Genomic DNA, 13,213 nt, shown 5'->3' with positions numbered 1-13,213 from the left:
CCAAACATCCCTTACTAGTTCCCTCTCTTCAGGTGTTGTCTGTTGTCGTGCCAGCAATGGCTGCCAAACCCTTGCCCTGCACTGAGGTTATGTCGAGGACAAGTTCCTTTGTGCCCCCACTGTCTGAAGGCTCTGGAGCCGATTTCCTGTTCCCACTCCTGGTTCCATTTGTGGTGCACTTTGGAAATTCTGGCACACGACCCGCACAAGTAATGGTTGGAAAATTCTGCACCACGCAGGTCTGAATTTCTGATATGTGTGCTTCTGGAAGGTGTGCCTTCCACCTGGGAGCACTACTTCAGGAAACTATCATGTGTGTATCTTTCCACAGTAACATTTCTGCACTATTTCCACAAGCATATGGATGATATGTAATTGACTTTGACTTCCTGTTGTCAGCAGTAAATGTTATTAAACTGAAGGATTTTTTATTTTATCAGCATTTTGTGATTAACATGTAGCTGCAGTTTAAATCCCTCCTCCATCACCCTTATCAAGATCAACTTGTTGACTATTGCTTTTTTTTCTCCATGCTCCTCCACCTCTACTGAAGGCACAGACTCTAATTATACTGTGCCCAAGCTACCCTACTCCCACTCTCCCAAGTGTGAAGCTAGATAATAAATGTTGGTGGATTGTTCAACAATAGGGCTACCACCACTGACCCTGATTCTGTCCTCACCTGGTGAGGACACATGGACGTTTTCCAGCAGGAACCCTTGCCAACGTTTTGCATTTTTCCCCTACTCTTATCTTATTTGCTGGTGCACGCTTATGTTTGTATGCTCTGACCCTTTCTGCCACAATCTGGTTATCATTACCTGCATCACCACACTGCACTATTAAAATCAGGTTAAAATCAGAGCAGCCATGATCTTACTGAATGGCGGAGCAGACTTGAAGGGCCAAGTGGCCGACTCCTGCCCCTAATTTGTATGTTCGTATGCACTATTGTCTCTTCCTTTCTCTCCAACTTACCAAATCAGTCCCCATGTGAACCCTCCTCCCACTATTTAGTTTAAAGCCCTCTCTACAGCCCGAGTTACATGATTCATCAGTACACTGGTCCCAGCATGGTTCAGGTGAATACCGTCCCAACAGTACAACTCTCTCTGTCCCCAATATTAGTGCCAGTACCCCAGGAATCAAAACTCAGTTCTCCCACACCAATCTTTCAGCCACACATTCAACTCTCTAATCTTATGCCATTTTGCTCATGGCTCAGGTAATAATCCAGAGATTAATACCTTTCTGGTTCTGCTTTTTAATTTGGTTCCTAGCTGCTCATACTCCCTATGCAGATCCTCTTTCCTAGCCCTACCTATGTCATTGGTGCCCACGTTGACCACGACAACTGAATCGTTCCCCTCATGTTCCCAAGTTCCTCTCCAGCCCTGGGGAGTTGTCCTTGCACCAGGCAAGCACACAGCCTTTGGGTCTCACCACTCAGCTGCAGAGAATGATATCTAACTAACTATAATGTCCCCTACATATAGGAACATAGGAAATAGGAGCAGGAGTTATGCTATTCAGCCCCTCCAGCCAACTCCACCATTCAACTAGATCATGGCTGATCTACCTCAACACCTTTTCCTCGCACTAGCCCATACCCCTTGATATCTTTAATATCTAGAAATCTATCAATCTCAGTCTTGAACATACTCAATGACTGAGCTTCGACAGCCCGCTGGGGTAGAGAATTCCAAAGATTCACCACGGTCTAAGTGAAGAAATTCCTCCTCGTCTTCGTCTTAAATGGCCTACCTCATATTGTGAGACTGTGCCCCGGGTTCTAGACACCCCAGCCAGGCGAAACATCCTTCCTGCATCTATCCTGTCGAACCCTGGAAGAATGATGTGTCTCGTGCTGCAGTTCCAGATCCTGTTGAGGAACCTCAAGTGGTAGAGCTGCGCCGCTCTAGCCTGATTAGGAGAGTATCACAGAGACTTGATCTTTAATCAACTGAAGTTGTATATGTGTGTATATCATTGGATATTCAAATACTTCCCTGTAACTAGAAATTGTAAAAAAACTAAAGGGGTTGGAAATGTAGTAACTGAAGGTATAGCCTCTCCTGCTGTCTATCAGGGGTCAAGTGACGTTCTGGGAGGCTCTGACCAATGATCTCTAAGCACGGGCAATCTGGAGGCTGGGGCTTCCTGACGAGAGTCCTGATTGAGCATATAGCACCTAAAAAGCCCTCTGTAATAAAGTTTATCTGCTTCTTGTTGAAACCTGTCTGCTCCATCGAGTCATTACAGTGTCTCATTGCTCTCTTTCCTCTGTTTTATGGTGTCTTACTGCTCTCTCTCCCCTCGTCCTGTTTTATGGTGTCTCAGTGCTCTCTCTCTCCCCTTGTGCTGTTTTATGGTGTCTCACTGCTCTCCCCTCTTGTGCTCTTTTATGGTGTCTTACTGCTCTCTCTCCCCTCGTCCTGTTTTATGGTGTCTCAGTGCTCTCTCTCTCCCCTTGTGCTATTTTATGGTGTCTCACTGCTCTCCCCTCTTGTGCTGTTTTATGGTGCCTGTTTGAAATTTAGAACTCTGATATTAGAACTGAGTTGTACTTATAATTGCAGACATTTTAATGTTTATGTCTAAAATTAAGATCTAACTATTTCCCTGATATTTTTTAAATTCCCAGCTTGTGTGCTGTATGTATCTGTTTGTGCAATAATGTTTAATGTCTCTTTTTGCTTGGCCTTTTTGTATAGAAAAGATGCAGCACACAGAGACCATTCAGCCCATCAGGTCTGCACTCCTCTTTCAAGAAAGAACCCAGTTAGTCCCACTCTTCTGCTCTCCCATATTCCTGTGTTTTTTTTCCTCCTTCCTGCAAGCATTTCTGCAGTTTCCTTTGAAAACTGCTATTAAATCTGTACCCACCACCCTATCAGGCAGTAAATTCCAAAGACTAACAATCATTGTGTGAAAAATGTTTTTCCTATGCTACCTCTGGTTCTTTAGCCCATCATATTACATCTGTTGCCTCTGGTTATTGACCTTTCAGTCATTGAAAACAGTTTATTTTTATTTATTGGTGAAAAAAAGACATGCTGTTGAAGCATTTTGTCTTGCACTCATCAGGACAGATGCAAGGATGTCAAACTTCAAAGGGAGCAACAGTTTATACTGATGAGAAAAGCATGCTGATTGGTTGGCAAGTCGACTCTAATTGGTCAAGGCGTTGCCATGGAGAATGCACCAGCGAATTATTGTCTCCCGTGCTTTTGTTTACTTCAAGAAAGGCGCAATACCTGGACATGTTCCTTTTACCTGCATTCTCCAAGTTTCCCAATATAACTGTAACCCCTCACACCTGAAACCATTCTGGTATAACTCTTCTGTAACCGCTTCAAGAACTTCACATACCTTCCTAATGTGTGGCGCCTAGAATTGGATACACTGCTTCAGCTGGGGCTGAACTAGTGTTTTATATAGGTTTAGCATAACTTGCTGTCTTTTAGTTTGTCAAACAAGCTTTATGTGCCTGTTTTGAGGGTGTCCGTGCATATGTGTATGCTCACACGGCATCTCTGATGGTCTCCACTTACTTCCTGCAGGAATGAGCTGGAGCGTCAATTTCTGGAACTGCTACAGTTCAACATCAATGTGCCCTCCAGTGTTTACGCAAAGTATTACTTCGACCTACGCTCCCTAGCAGAAGCCAACAACCTTAGCTTCCCACTGGAGCCACTCAGCAGGGAAAGAGCGCAGAAGCTAGAGGTGAGCAGCTATCATTGTGATTCACCAGCAGCACCATATGACTTAATATTGTTATCCTTTTGTCTTTATACAGTGTTGCCGAAAATGATGCTCGTTTGTAGACCTGATCCTGGGAGGATATTGCTTTCCAACAGAGTACTTTTGTTATAATATTGCATAATTCTGAAAAGAGAAACCTGAATACCCCTGGTATTCTCATTGATCGCAACATGAAACATAATAGGTCATTCACCTTGAGCCTGTGCCACTCAAGGGTGCTGGTAGGTCTTTCACAATTGGCCAAAAGGATTCTGTTCTTGGGGAAAGAAGAAATCGGTTAAGGTTTCCAGTCATGGGACAGAATCTAGTTGAGGCGTCGAGGGTCTCACCTGCTGGCTGAAGGGCTGGCGAGAGACCTGCGCTGCCTCTTTTCGGGAGGGCCTGCTGAAGCACGCACCAATCAGTCAGTGGTGAGGCCAGCGGCAGACCTTCCCCTGGAAACAAGATCACTGGGGCGGAGCGGAGGTCTTGCCTATCAGGAGCTACTGGCCAATCAGAAGCCGGCGGCTCATGTGCTCAGCAGCGCCACTGGGGAGGCAGTGGCTGCTGCTTAAAGGAAAGGCACTGGAGTCCCAGGATCACAGTGTGACCCAGGCCACAGATAAGTAAGATGGGCAGAGCAGTGGCAAATGGAATTGAATCCCAAAAAGTGTGAGATAATGCACTTGGGGAGGGCTAACAAGGCAAGGGATTACACTATGAGTGGTAGGACCCTGGGAAGTGCTCAAAATCAGAGGGACCTTGGTGTGCATATCCACAGATCCCTGAAGGTAGCAGGGCAGGTAGATAAGAAGGCATTTGGGATACATGCTTTTATTAGCCGAGGCATAGAATACAAGAGCAGGGAGGATATGCTGGAACTGTATAAAATGCTGGTTAGGCCACAACTGGAGTACTGCATGCAATTCTGGTCACCACATTATAGGAAGGATGTGATTGCACTGGAGAGGGTGCAGAGGAGATCTAACAGGATGCTGCCTGGACTGGAGGGTCTGAGCTATGAGGAAAGATTGGATAGGCTGGGGTTGTTTTTCTTGGAGCAGCAAAGGTTGCGAGGGGACCTGATAGAGGTGTATAAGATTATGAGGGGCATAGATAGGGTAGATAGGAGGGCACATTTTCCATTAGTAGAGGGGTCAATAACCAGGGGTCATAGATTTAAGGTAAGAGGTGGGAGGCTAAGAGGGGAGTTGGGGAGAAATTTTTTCATCCAGAGGGTGATGGGAGTCTGGAACTCACTGCCTGAAAGGGTGGTTGAGTCAGAAACACTCGTAATATTTAAGAAGTATTTAGATATTCCCTTGCATTGCCATAGCCTCCAGGGCTATGGGCCAAGTGCTGGAAAATGGGATTAGTGTAGTCAGATCTTTGTTGACGAGCGTGGACACTGTGGGCTGAATGGCCTCCTTCTGTGCTGTAAACGTGTATGAGGGGGGCAGTTTCATGGGGTGGGGGAGTCAGAGGGAGAGGGGTGCTGGGGGATCAGCAGCAACAGCAGGGGGGTGGCTTTCAGCAGGCCTCCCGCTTCCCGATGTCTAGACCGTTGATCAGGCACCGAGAGTGCCTTTGATTGAGGGACCTCTCCAGAGGTGACAAGCTGGCCGCACAGTTTTAGTTGTCATGCACACCACATGGCAACAGGACCGCCTGCAGCTGCATTGGTACCAGTGGTGGTGGGATGAGGTCCTTAAATGGTAATTAATTGGCCACTTATGGGCCTCAAATGGCAGCAGGGCAGGAAGACTGACCTTGGGTCTTTCTGCCTGGAACTTAATTCTTAAGGTTCCAGTATGCCACCATCCAGCATAAGTAAATGCACTTCCCCTCTCTAAGCTCACCACCAGCGAGAGCACAAGATTCTGGCCATGATTCACTTTTCTTTTGATTCCTACTGGAACACTGGCATGTGCGGATGACAGGTGAGGACAGGCTGTTGTTTTAGGGAATAGTCTTTTAATATGCACTCACGTGAATCGCACATGACAAAATGTCATTCTGTCAGCAGGGTTACTGGCCTATGTGGAACTGTCACTGTGAGAGCTATCCAGAGACAAGTTGATCAAATTGTAAAGAATTAAGTGGCTGTAAGGCAAAACATAGTGACCGAAGCACATCATTCGGTAAAGTGTGCGAGTGAAAAATTGAAGATTGTTCAAAAAAAGGAAAAGGGCGTCTAAAGAACTTAACTCAGCCTGTGATTCAACCCCTAGAACCTGATAACTTTTAACCGCTTCAATTTTGCTATTAAGTTGAAGGATACCTTAAGTACTCTTCAGTTTTGATGCAAACGTCAAGTCACCTATTATTCTCTGTTTATGTTGGTCTCAGTTTGTCAGCACTCGCCAAGAATTAATTCAGTTTCACCTCTGTAAAGTACAGCTTTCAGTTTACTTTAAAATATGGTTAGAAACCATATTGTGGTTAAATTTGCAACATTAATTGAAAAGACAGGTATCTGATGCAGCCATATTGGAGTGTGCGCTGATGGTGGCCCAATATCATTTTGAAATATATATATCCTTTCGTATTTTTGACTTTTACGATGTGTCTATTGTCCATAAAACCCAGGACTTGTTTAAAAGACTCCTTTATTCCTGAAGCTTTGCTGATTTTATTCATTCTGCATTGATTTATTGATAAGATTATGGTTTATGTCTGCACTCAATTGCAGAATCAGGTTACTTTTGATTCTGTAATTGAAAGCACACATGAACCATAATCTGTTCATAACAGTGAATTATGATATAGAACTTCATAGGTGAGATGTTTTCCTATTGCTTTGAGATTCACATCTATATAAATGAGATTTAGAAAATGACTTTGATTTGAAGGCTCCTTAAGTAGCTTGAATTGATTTAGATACGGCTACTCTATGTTTTATCTGAGATTAACGGTAATCCTATTACTACCTGTTGCAGCAATGATCGATCGTTGAGAGTAGTAATCATTTGAGAAAACACGTGAGGGAGCAAAGCGATCACTTTTCTTAGATGTAACTAAAACGATAAATGAGTAATGGTGCAGGTATTCAGGTGACAGGCTTTTTACATTCACATGCAAGCCGATTGTAATGCACTGGGGAGCTGTTTGGGTTATTTCATTTTTGTGGCACCAGCTAACGCTGGATAATTTGAACTCTATACACTGTCTCAGGGTCAGGTAAAAATAATTGTTGTTGCCTGAATTTGCCTTGCCTGACCTAAACAGGTGCTTATTTCAATCCCAGTCATCTGTCAGTCAAGGATACAGCTTGCCTCTCTGTCTACCGGGGTCAAGGCTTTCTAAATGTTGCCTTCAAACACAAAAGCAGCTTCTAAGTTGCGGCACATGTTTAGCTAATAATGCTTTGATTTGGTGAGTTCCTTGTGTTGGCTGTGCCTCCACAGAGCAGTGCTGAAGGGTGTTTGGACTATAGTTCCCAGTGAATGTGGAAGAATGGAGGGGTCAATCGTTCTCCTCTATGCTGAGTAAGGGAACCAAGATTTACGAAATGTTACCAGGCCAAGTCAGAGACTGAATTGTCTGAAGTGTCCATTAATTCATCTAATGACCATATAGGCAATTCCTTAATTCATTTACCTAATTCTACCATCTCCAAGACCGTTATTTATACAATAATTTCTGTACTATATAAAGGAAAGTTTATTCTTTACTGGAAACGGTCTCTGTATTGGTAGTCTATGATGGACATGAACTGTACAGTGAAACCCTTTGTGGGGTATCTTTATTAGTGTTGAGCAGGCCTCATTATAACAAACTTAAGGTGCGAGCAAAGTACGAAAACTTAAACGGGAGATAAATGTAGAAAAGAAAAAATGGCTGCTGCTCATGTTGAAAAGAAAAATTGCAAACCTGAAGTAAACATGGAAAATGTTAGGAGTACACAACAAATCGTTTAGTAACTGAAAGAAAAAGGTAGGTGAATCCTCCATCAGGGTCTGTCACCTTTTTTCTTGAATGCTGAATGATTTACTGTGTTTCCAGCATTTTCCACTTTTATAGCGGCTGGTAACTTGCAAAGGTTAAAGAGGATTTAATCGTGGTAAATTGTGCAGTGTTTTGTTCTTCAGATTATATGCAAGAAGTGAGCTTGGGTGCTTCTGAAATAGCTAAGTTTGTAAAGATAGTGTGTAAATGAGTCAGCAGGCCCTGGCTTAATATCCCAGTCTATGCTGAGGTGGCTGATCACCACCTGGGATGGCAATAGGTGCACTGCAACTGAACTTTGCTTCCCTGTAGTAGGGAGGTGGTAAGCTGAGCCTGATTGCTGCACAATTAATGTTTCTGGAAAGTGCACGTGTGGATGTTGGGTGAAAGCTGTATTGGGCACAGCTGTGGTCCTGATCAATCCCCATGGTTAAATACTCACCACTCACTCTCTAGACTCGCACATGAATAACCGCATTTAGGTGAGGTACTGTTGGGAGTTGCCTAGTGCTTATCTTTAGGAAACAAGCAGGTGAGAAAATAGACAAAAGAGATGAATGCAGTTTCAACATAATGGTGAACTTGTGCATTCACTGCACACGACAGAGCTCAGCTACAGCCAGGTCTGAATGCATTGGTTAAATTACACCTGTAAGTGTGTAATTTTTTATTTGTTCATGAGATGTAGACGTCACTGGCTAGACCAGAATTTATTGCCATCCCTAATTGCCCTTGAGAAGATAATGAAATGCTGCCTCCTTGAACTTCTGCAGTCCATGTGTTGTAGGAACATCCAAGGTGCTGTTAATTCTTTCCATAAGATACTTGTTGTAATGCTTCAAAGATGCATCTTGGATCTTTTGAAACCTTTAAATATAATATTCATGAGATTTATCGTATTTTTTTATATAGCTGCTACCATTAATAATAGCCCTGCAATTGTCCCCTGTTTACATGTCTCGTTTGCAAACTAGAAGTCCACAGTGACCAATTTCCTTTAAGTGCAATGAACCTATTTATTTGTGCATATACGCAGTATACTTTGCCAACTGACAATTTAAAGTCTGGAGGGTCAAAAGTCATAAGAATTGTTAACACAAGTGTCAGCTGTAGTTCTGACTGACTGAATAACCTTCAGTAAAAGATCATCTATAAATGGAAAATGAACCCCATGACACAATCCCTAAGTTTCAAAGTTGTTTGCTCAGTTGTGCTCTGTACTCTTCGCTGAACCTCTAACCTTTGTTGCCTTTGAATTTTGCAGGCACTATCCCGACTATGTGAGGACAAGTACAAAGACTTGAGGAAATCTGCTCGGAAACGCTCAGCCAGTGCAGATAATCTGACTGTGATCAGATGGTCCCCAGCCATCATTCCCTAACAGTGGGCAATTTTGCTTGAGTACATTTGCTGTCATCCATCCAGATTTTTTGCCTGGGAGGAGAAAAAGAGACTTTTAAAGACTTTGGCAAGATGCCTTTACAGTGCCTCCATCTTGTGTAGCACAGGAAAATGGAAAATCTCATTGGAGAAAAAAGTATGAATTTGTGAGAAAGGACTGTCATATCTAGCATTTTCACTGCCTCTAACCCTCTTTAAAATGGGTTTTAATATGGGGGCCACATAATTAATGAAAAAGGGGGTATGGAGACGGAAAGTTGAGGAGAAGGAGCGTCATTTTAAGCAGTCGGCCTGTTTGCAGGGAAAATGCAGAGGCGTGTGGAAAAGTAAGAGGTTTGCTTTCAATGCGCGTCTGAAGCAATTTGTGGAGTGGCAGTGTTTTAACTTAATTTATTCTGAAGGTGTGACTGGCAAATTAATGGCCTGCAGGAACAAAACTTTCACGGGTGTGTAAAGACGAGAGCCACTCGTGTGAAATGTCACACGATGGTCAGCAACAATCTGCTGTATTTCAGAATCCGTTTCAAGATGTGCTTAAGGTTCTATTGCTTGCACCAATACCAAACACAAAGGCGGTTATCTCCCTAGAGAACCCAAGGCGTTTTCTCAGTCCTGTGAATAACCACCATAAGATGCCCACAACTCTGGCGCACTTGTCTTATGTGGGTCTTTCACACACACAAAACACACCCTGGTCAGATGCCCTCGGCATATTCCACAAGACACCACACATTGATGTTTTTGTCCCAGTGCATTATCTTCTTTGTGCTTTTGGTGCAGTATTCTGTTTAGTTCAGAGGCTGTTAAGCAGCACAAGTTTCCACCCCTCTCCATATTAGGGTAGCCACTTCTATTTTCATATTGCTATTCATTTTATGGATATATTCAAAGTTTTATTTTATAATCTGTCATTTCCTAATGTGTAGCTTTGACTTTTCACCTTATATTAGCATGCACATGCAGTCAATATAGTAAAATTTGTATATAAATCAAAAAGCATTCTCATTAATCTTACAGATCTTTTTGCCTTTTGTACACTTTTCAACAATGTGTTACATGACATGCAAACAGGTTTTTTCATGGGTCTGCTATACACAGAAACATGATCTCAAGGGGGTTAGATGTAGTTGAGTTGCTTTTCTGTTCTGATGCGCTATTCATAAGACCTCAACAGTACCCTCTTCTGGAAGTTTTCAGAATTTCTTTTGTATGATTCCTTAATAAGCATATTATTATACTTTATTATACTACACTTTAGTCTGTCACACTCAAATCAAGCTTATTTTTGTGTTATTAGTACACAATTTTAGTCAAAAAAGGGTCTAAGAGTTGGACTGTTCATAAAACATAATTTTGTATTTTGTACTGGACTGATTGCAATGTGGGACTCTGATGGAAACTGAAGCAAAGATAAAACTGCACATACTAGTTAATGGAGAGTTTTAACTCCTTTTTATAGGCAAACACCTTCTTAATTTCCTTTTTGCGTGAAATGAACCATTGAAAACACAATGTGTGCCCTGTTGAGGGAAATAAATAAAAGTATCTGAACACTGGGCAAATTAATACCAACATGTTTGTCAAAGATAAGCGTGACTCGGACATTGCATTCATTGATTTTTTTTTTAATCAGTTCCATTTTACTCATCAGAGGCAAATTGTTGTGAACCAACTGTAGGAGATCCCATAAAATGATTAGAGATGAAAATTATTTAACTGCATTGCTCCAATGACTCAGAGGGTAAATGAACTGTACAGATTAGTACTAAGCCATACAGACCAGGGATGGAGTAGTAGTTTGGGTGTTCCAGTTGGCCTCAGCACCCTGGACAAGACATTTGGCTGCTTCCTGCTTTCCCACATCTGTTGCTGGGAACTGTGTGGATGGTGACTGAAGACAGGATTGGTTCTAGCTGTGACTGCCCAGCTTCATGTAAAGAATCACTGTTGGAGTGAGGTGCCGGAGAGCTGCCGGCATCTGTGGGACCATTCCCTCGCAAAGGTCAATGTCTTCAAAAGAAAAGGGGAGCAAAATTTAGATTCAAAAAAGTTAGTTGAATTAATTATTAAATCAATATTGAAAATTCCGATCTATTTTGACCAAAATTTTAAGTCCAGATTACTATTTCACACCCTTACTGATTTAATCAATAGTTTAATTTTTTTGATACGCAATTTTCCAAGTATTTTAGGGAGAACGATCATCGTGTTAGCATTACTGCGAGTGAATTTTAGTGAGATGAACATTGAAATCTGTAATTATCTGAGTACAAGTGTACTTTTGTGAAGTTTATTAAACTTGTCAAAGATTGTATAACCTATTTATTGTATGTATGTACATACAGTCTGATGCTTACTTAAAATGTAAAGTGGTCTCAGTAGAATCTTGCTCAGTCTGGTTTAGACTGGTGATTCTTGTTTAGCCTTGTGCACTGGACTCTACCTCTGTATAGAGAGTTTTCCCCGATCTTTGGTTAGTTGGAACAGATGAAGCTTTTTTTTGTGACAAATTGATTATGTACCTTGATTATGTTTCTTGTGCTAAGAAAATCTACTGTAGCTATTTTTTCAGTTTGATTACTGATGTGTAAAACTGGGAAAAAAGGCTTACATTGAGCATTTTATGTTTCTTTGTATTAATGAAAACAACAGTGCTTTGCATTTTTCTCCCTTTTTGTTCGGTCAACTTTGCCAAATACAAAACAGTATCTTCGGATAAACTGCACAATACCAATAGATGTTCTGGACTGTTTCTCATTCTCAAACAAGCAGTAATCTGCCAAAGGGCTGCACCCCGCTTAGAAATTTGGGTAAACTCTGATTATTTCCCATTGCTTCCCATTACTGTGACGGTGAATGACCATTTTAATAAAGATAGGTGCCAATTTGGTTACACCCTGCATATTTGTGCTTATTCAAAAGATTGTATATGAGGAACTCTCTGACAGACTCTTCCAGAGAGGTATATAAAGTGACATATTGATAATTTAGCTATCCTGATGATGCCATCATAATTTTCATCCTAATTTTGTTGTGTGCTTGGCATATAAATTTTACTTGCTTTACATTTCAATTCTTGGTTGATTTATCAATTCACTGATTTTTGTCTTTTTGTCCTCTACCTGTAGTTTTTTGCCAGCATCCTCTTTGTTTTCCTCGTTCAGCCAGATTTTCCCTTGCTGGCTCTTTTTTGCTCCTGACCTTCCCTATTTTTATACACAATACAGGTATTTATATAATTTGGAGATTTTACTACCATGCCTGCTTACTGCTTCCAGTTTACAAGTTTACCTCTATTCTATCGCCAACATTTGCTAAAACAGTGCTATGGGAAAGAAGACAGGCCTGCATTTATGTAGCACCTTTCATCGCTTCAGGATGCCGCAAAGTGCCTTACAACCAATAAAGTAGTTTGAAGTGTAGTCACTGCTGTAATGATGTAAAAAAACATCGACAGTCAATGTGCGCACAAATATTAGGGTGATAATGACCAGATAACCTGTTTATTGTGACACCGGGGATAACTCCCTTGCACATCTTCAAAATGTTACATGGTATCTTTTACATCCACAAACTCTCTGGTGTAGAGAATTCCAGAGATTCAGAATATTTTGAGTGATGAAATTTCTCACTTCAGTCCTAAACGACTAACCCCTTATTCTGAGACTGTTACCCGGTGTACTAGATTCCCCCTGCCAGGGAAACATTTTCTCAGCATCTGTCCTGTCAAGTCCCTTAAGAATTTTATATGCTTCAATTGGAACACCTCTCATTCTTCTAAGCTCCAGGAAATATAGGCCTAGTCTACTCCATCTCTCTTCATAGGACATTCCCCTTAACCCAAGAACCTGTCTAGTGAACCCTTGTTGCACTCCAGCTAGAGCAAGTATGTCCTTCCTTGAATAAGTAGACCAAAACTGCAAACACTTCTCCTCCAGGAATGACTTCACCCATGCCCTGTATAATTGTATAAAGACTTCTTTACTCTTGTATTCAAGTCCCTTTGTAACAAAAACTAACATATCATTTGACCCCCTAATTGTTTGCTGTACCTGCAAGTTAACTTTCTGTGATTCAAGTACAAAGATGCCCAGATCTCTGCAAATGCAAATATTTCCCT

The 13,213-nt window shown here is 41.8% G+C and overlaps 1 protein-coding gene across 4 annotated transcripts in view; it reads left to right on the top strand.

Moving 5' to 3' along the window:
* ccny (cyclin Y) overlaps positions 1 to 11,986 on the top strand; it is a 242,789-nt gene extending 230,803 nt beyond the window's left edge. For all 4 annotated transcript variants that reach the window (XM_078537443.1, XM_078537448.1, XM_078537445.1 and 1 more), the window contains exons 9-10: positions 3,564 to 3,726; positions 8,957 to 11,986. In XM_078537443.1, the coding sequence (XP_078393569.1) occupies positions 3,564 to 3,726; positions 8,957 to 9,073 (280 nt within the window). In that variant the 3' untranslated portion in view covers positions 9,074 to 11,986. The remainder of the gene's footprint in view (positions 1 to 3,563; positions 3,727 to 8,956) is intronic.
* Positions 11,987 to 13,213: the final 1,227 nt, after the last annotated feature.

Source organism: Cetorhinus maximus, chromosome 3, assembly GCF_964194155.1.
Source record: "Cetorhinus maximus chromosome 3, sCetMax3.hap1.1, whole genome shotgun sequence".
NCBI lineage: Eukaryota > Metazoa > Chordata > Chondrichthyes > Lamniformes > Cetorhinidae > Cetorhinus > Cetorhinus maximus.
The sequence above is the reverse complement of the archived record's forward strand: the minus strand, read 5'-3'. Positions and strand labels throughout refer to the sequence as shown.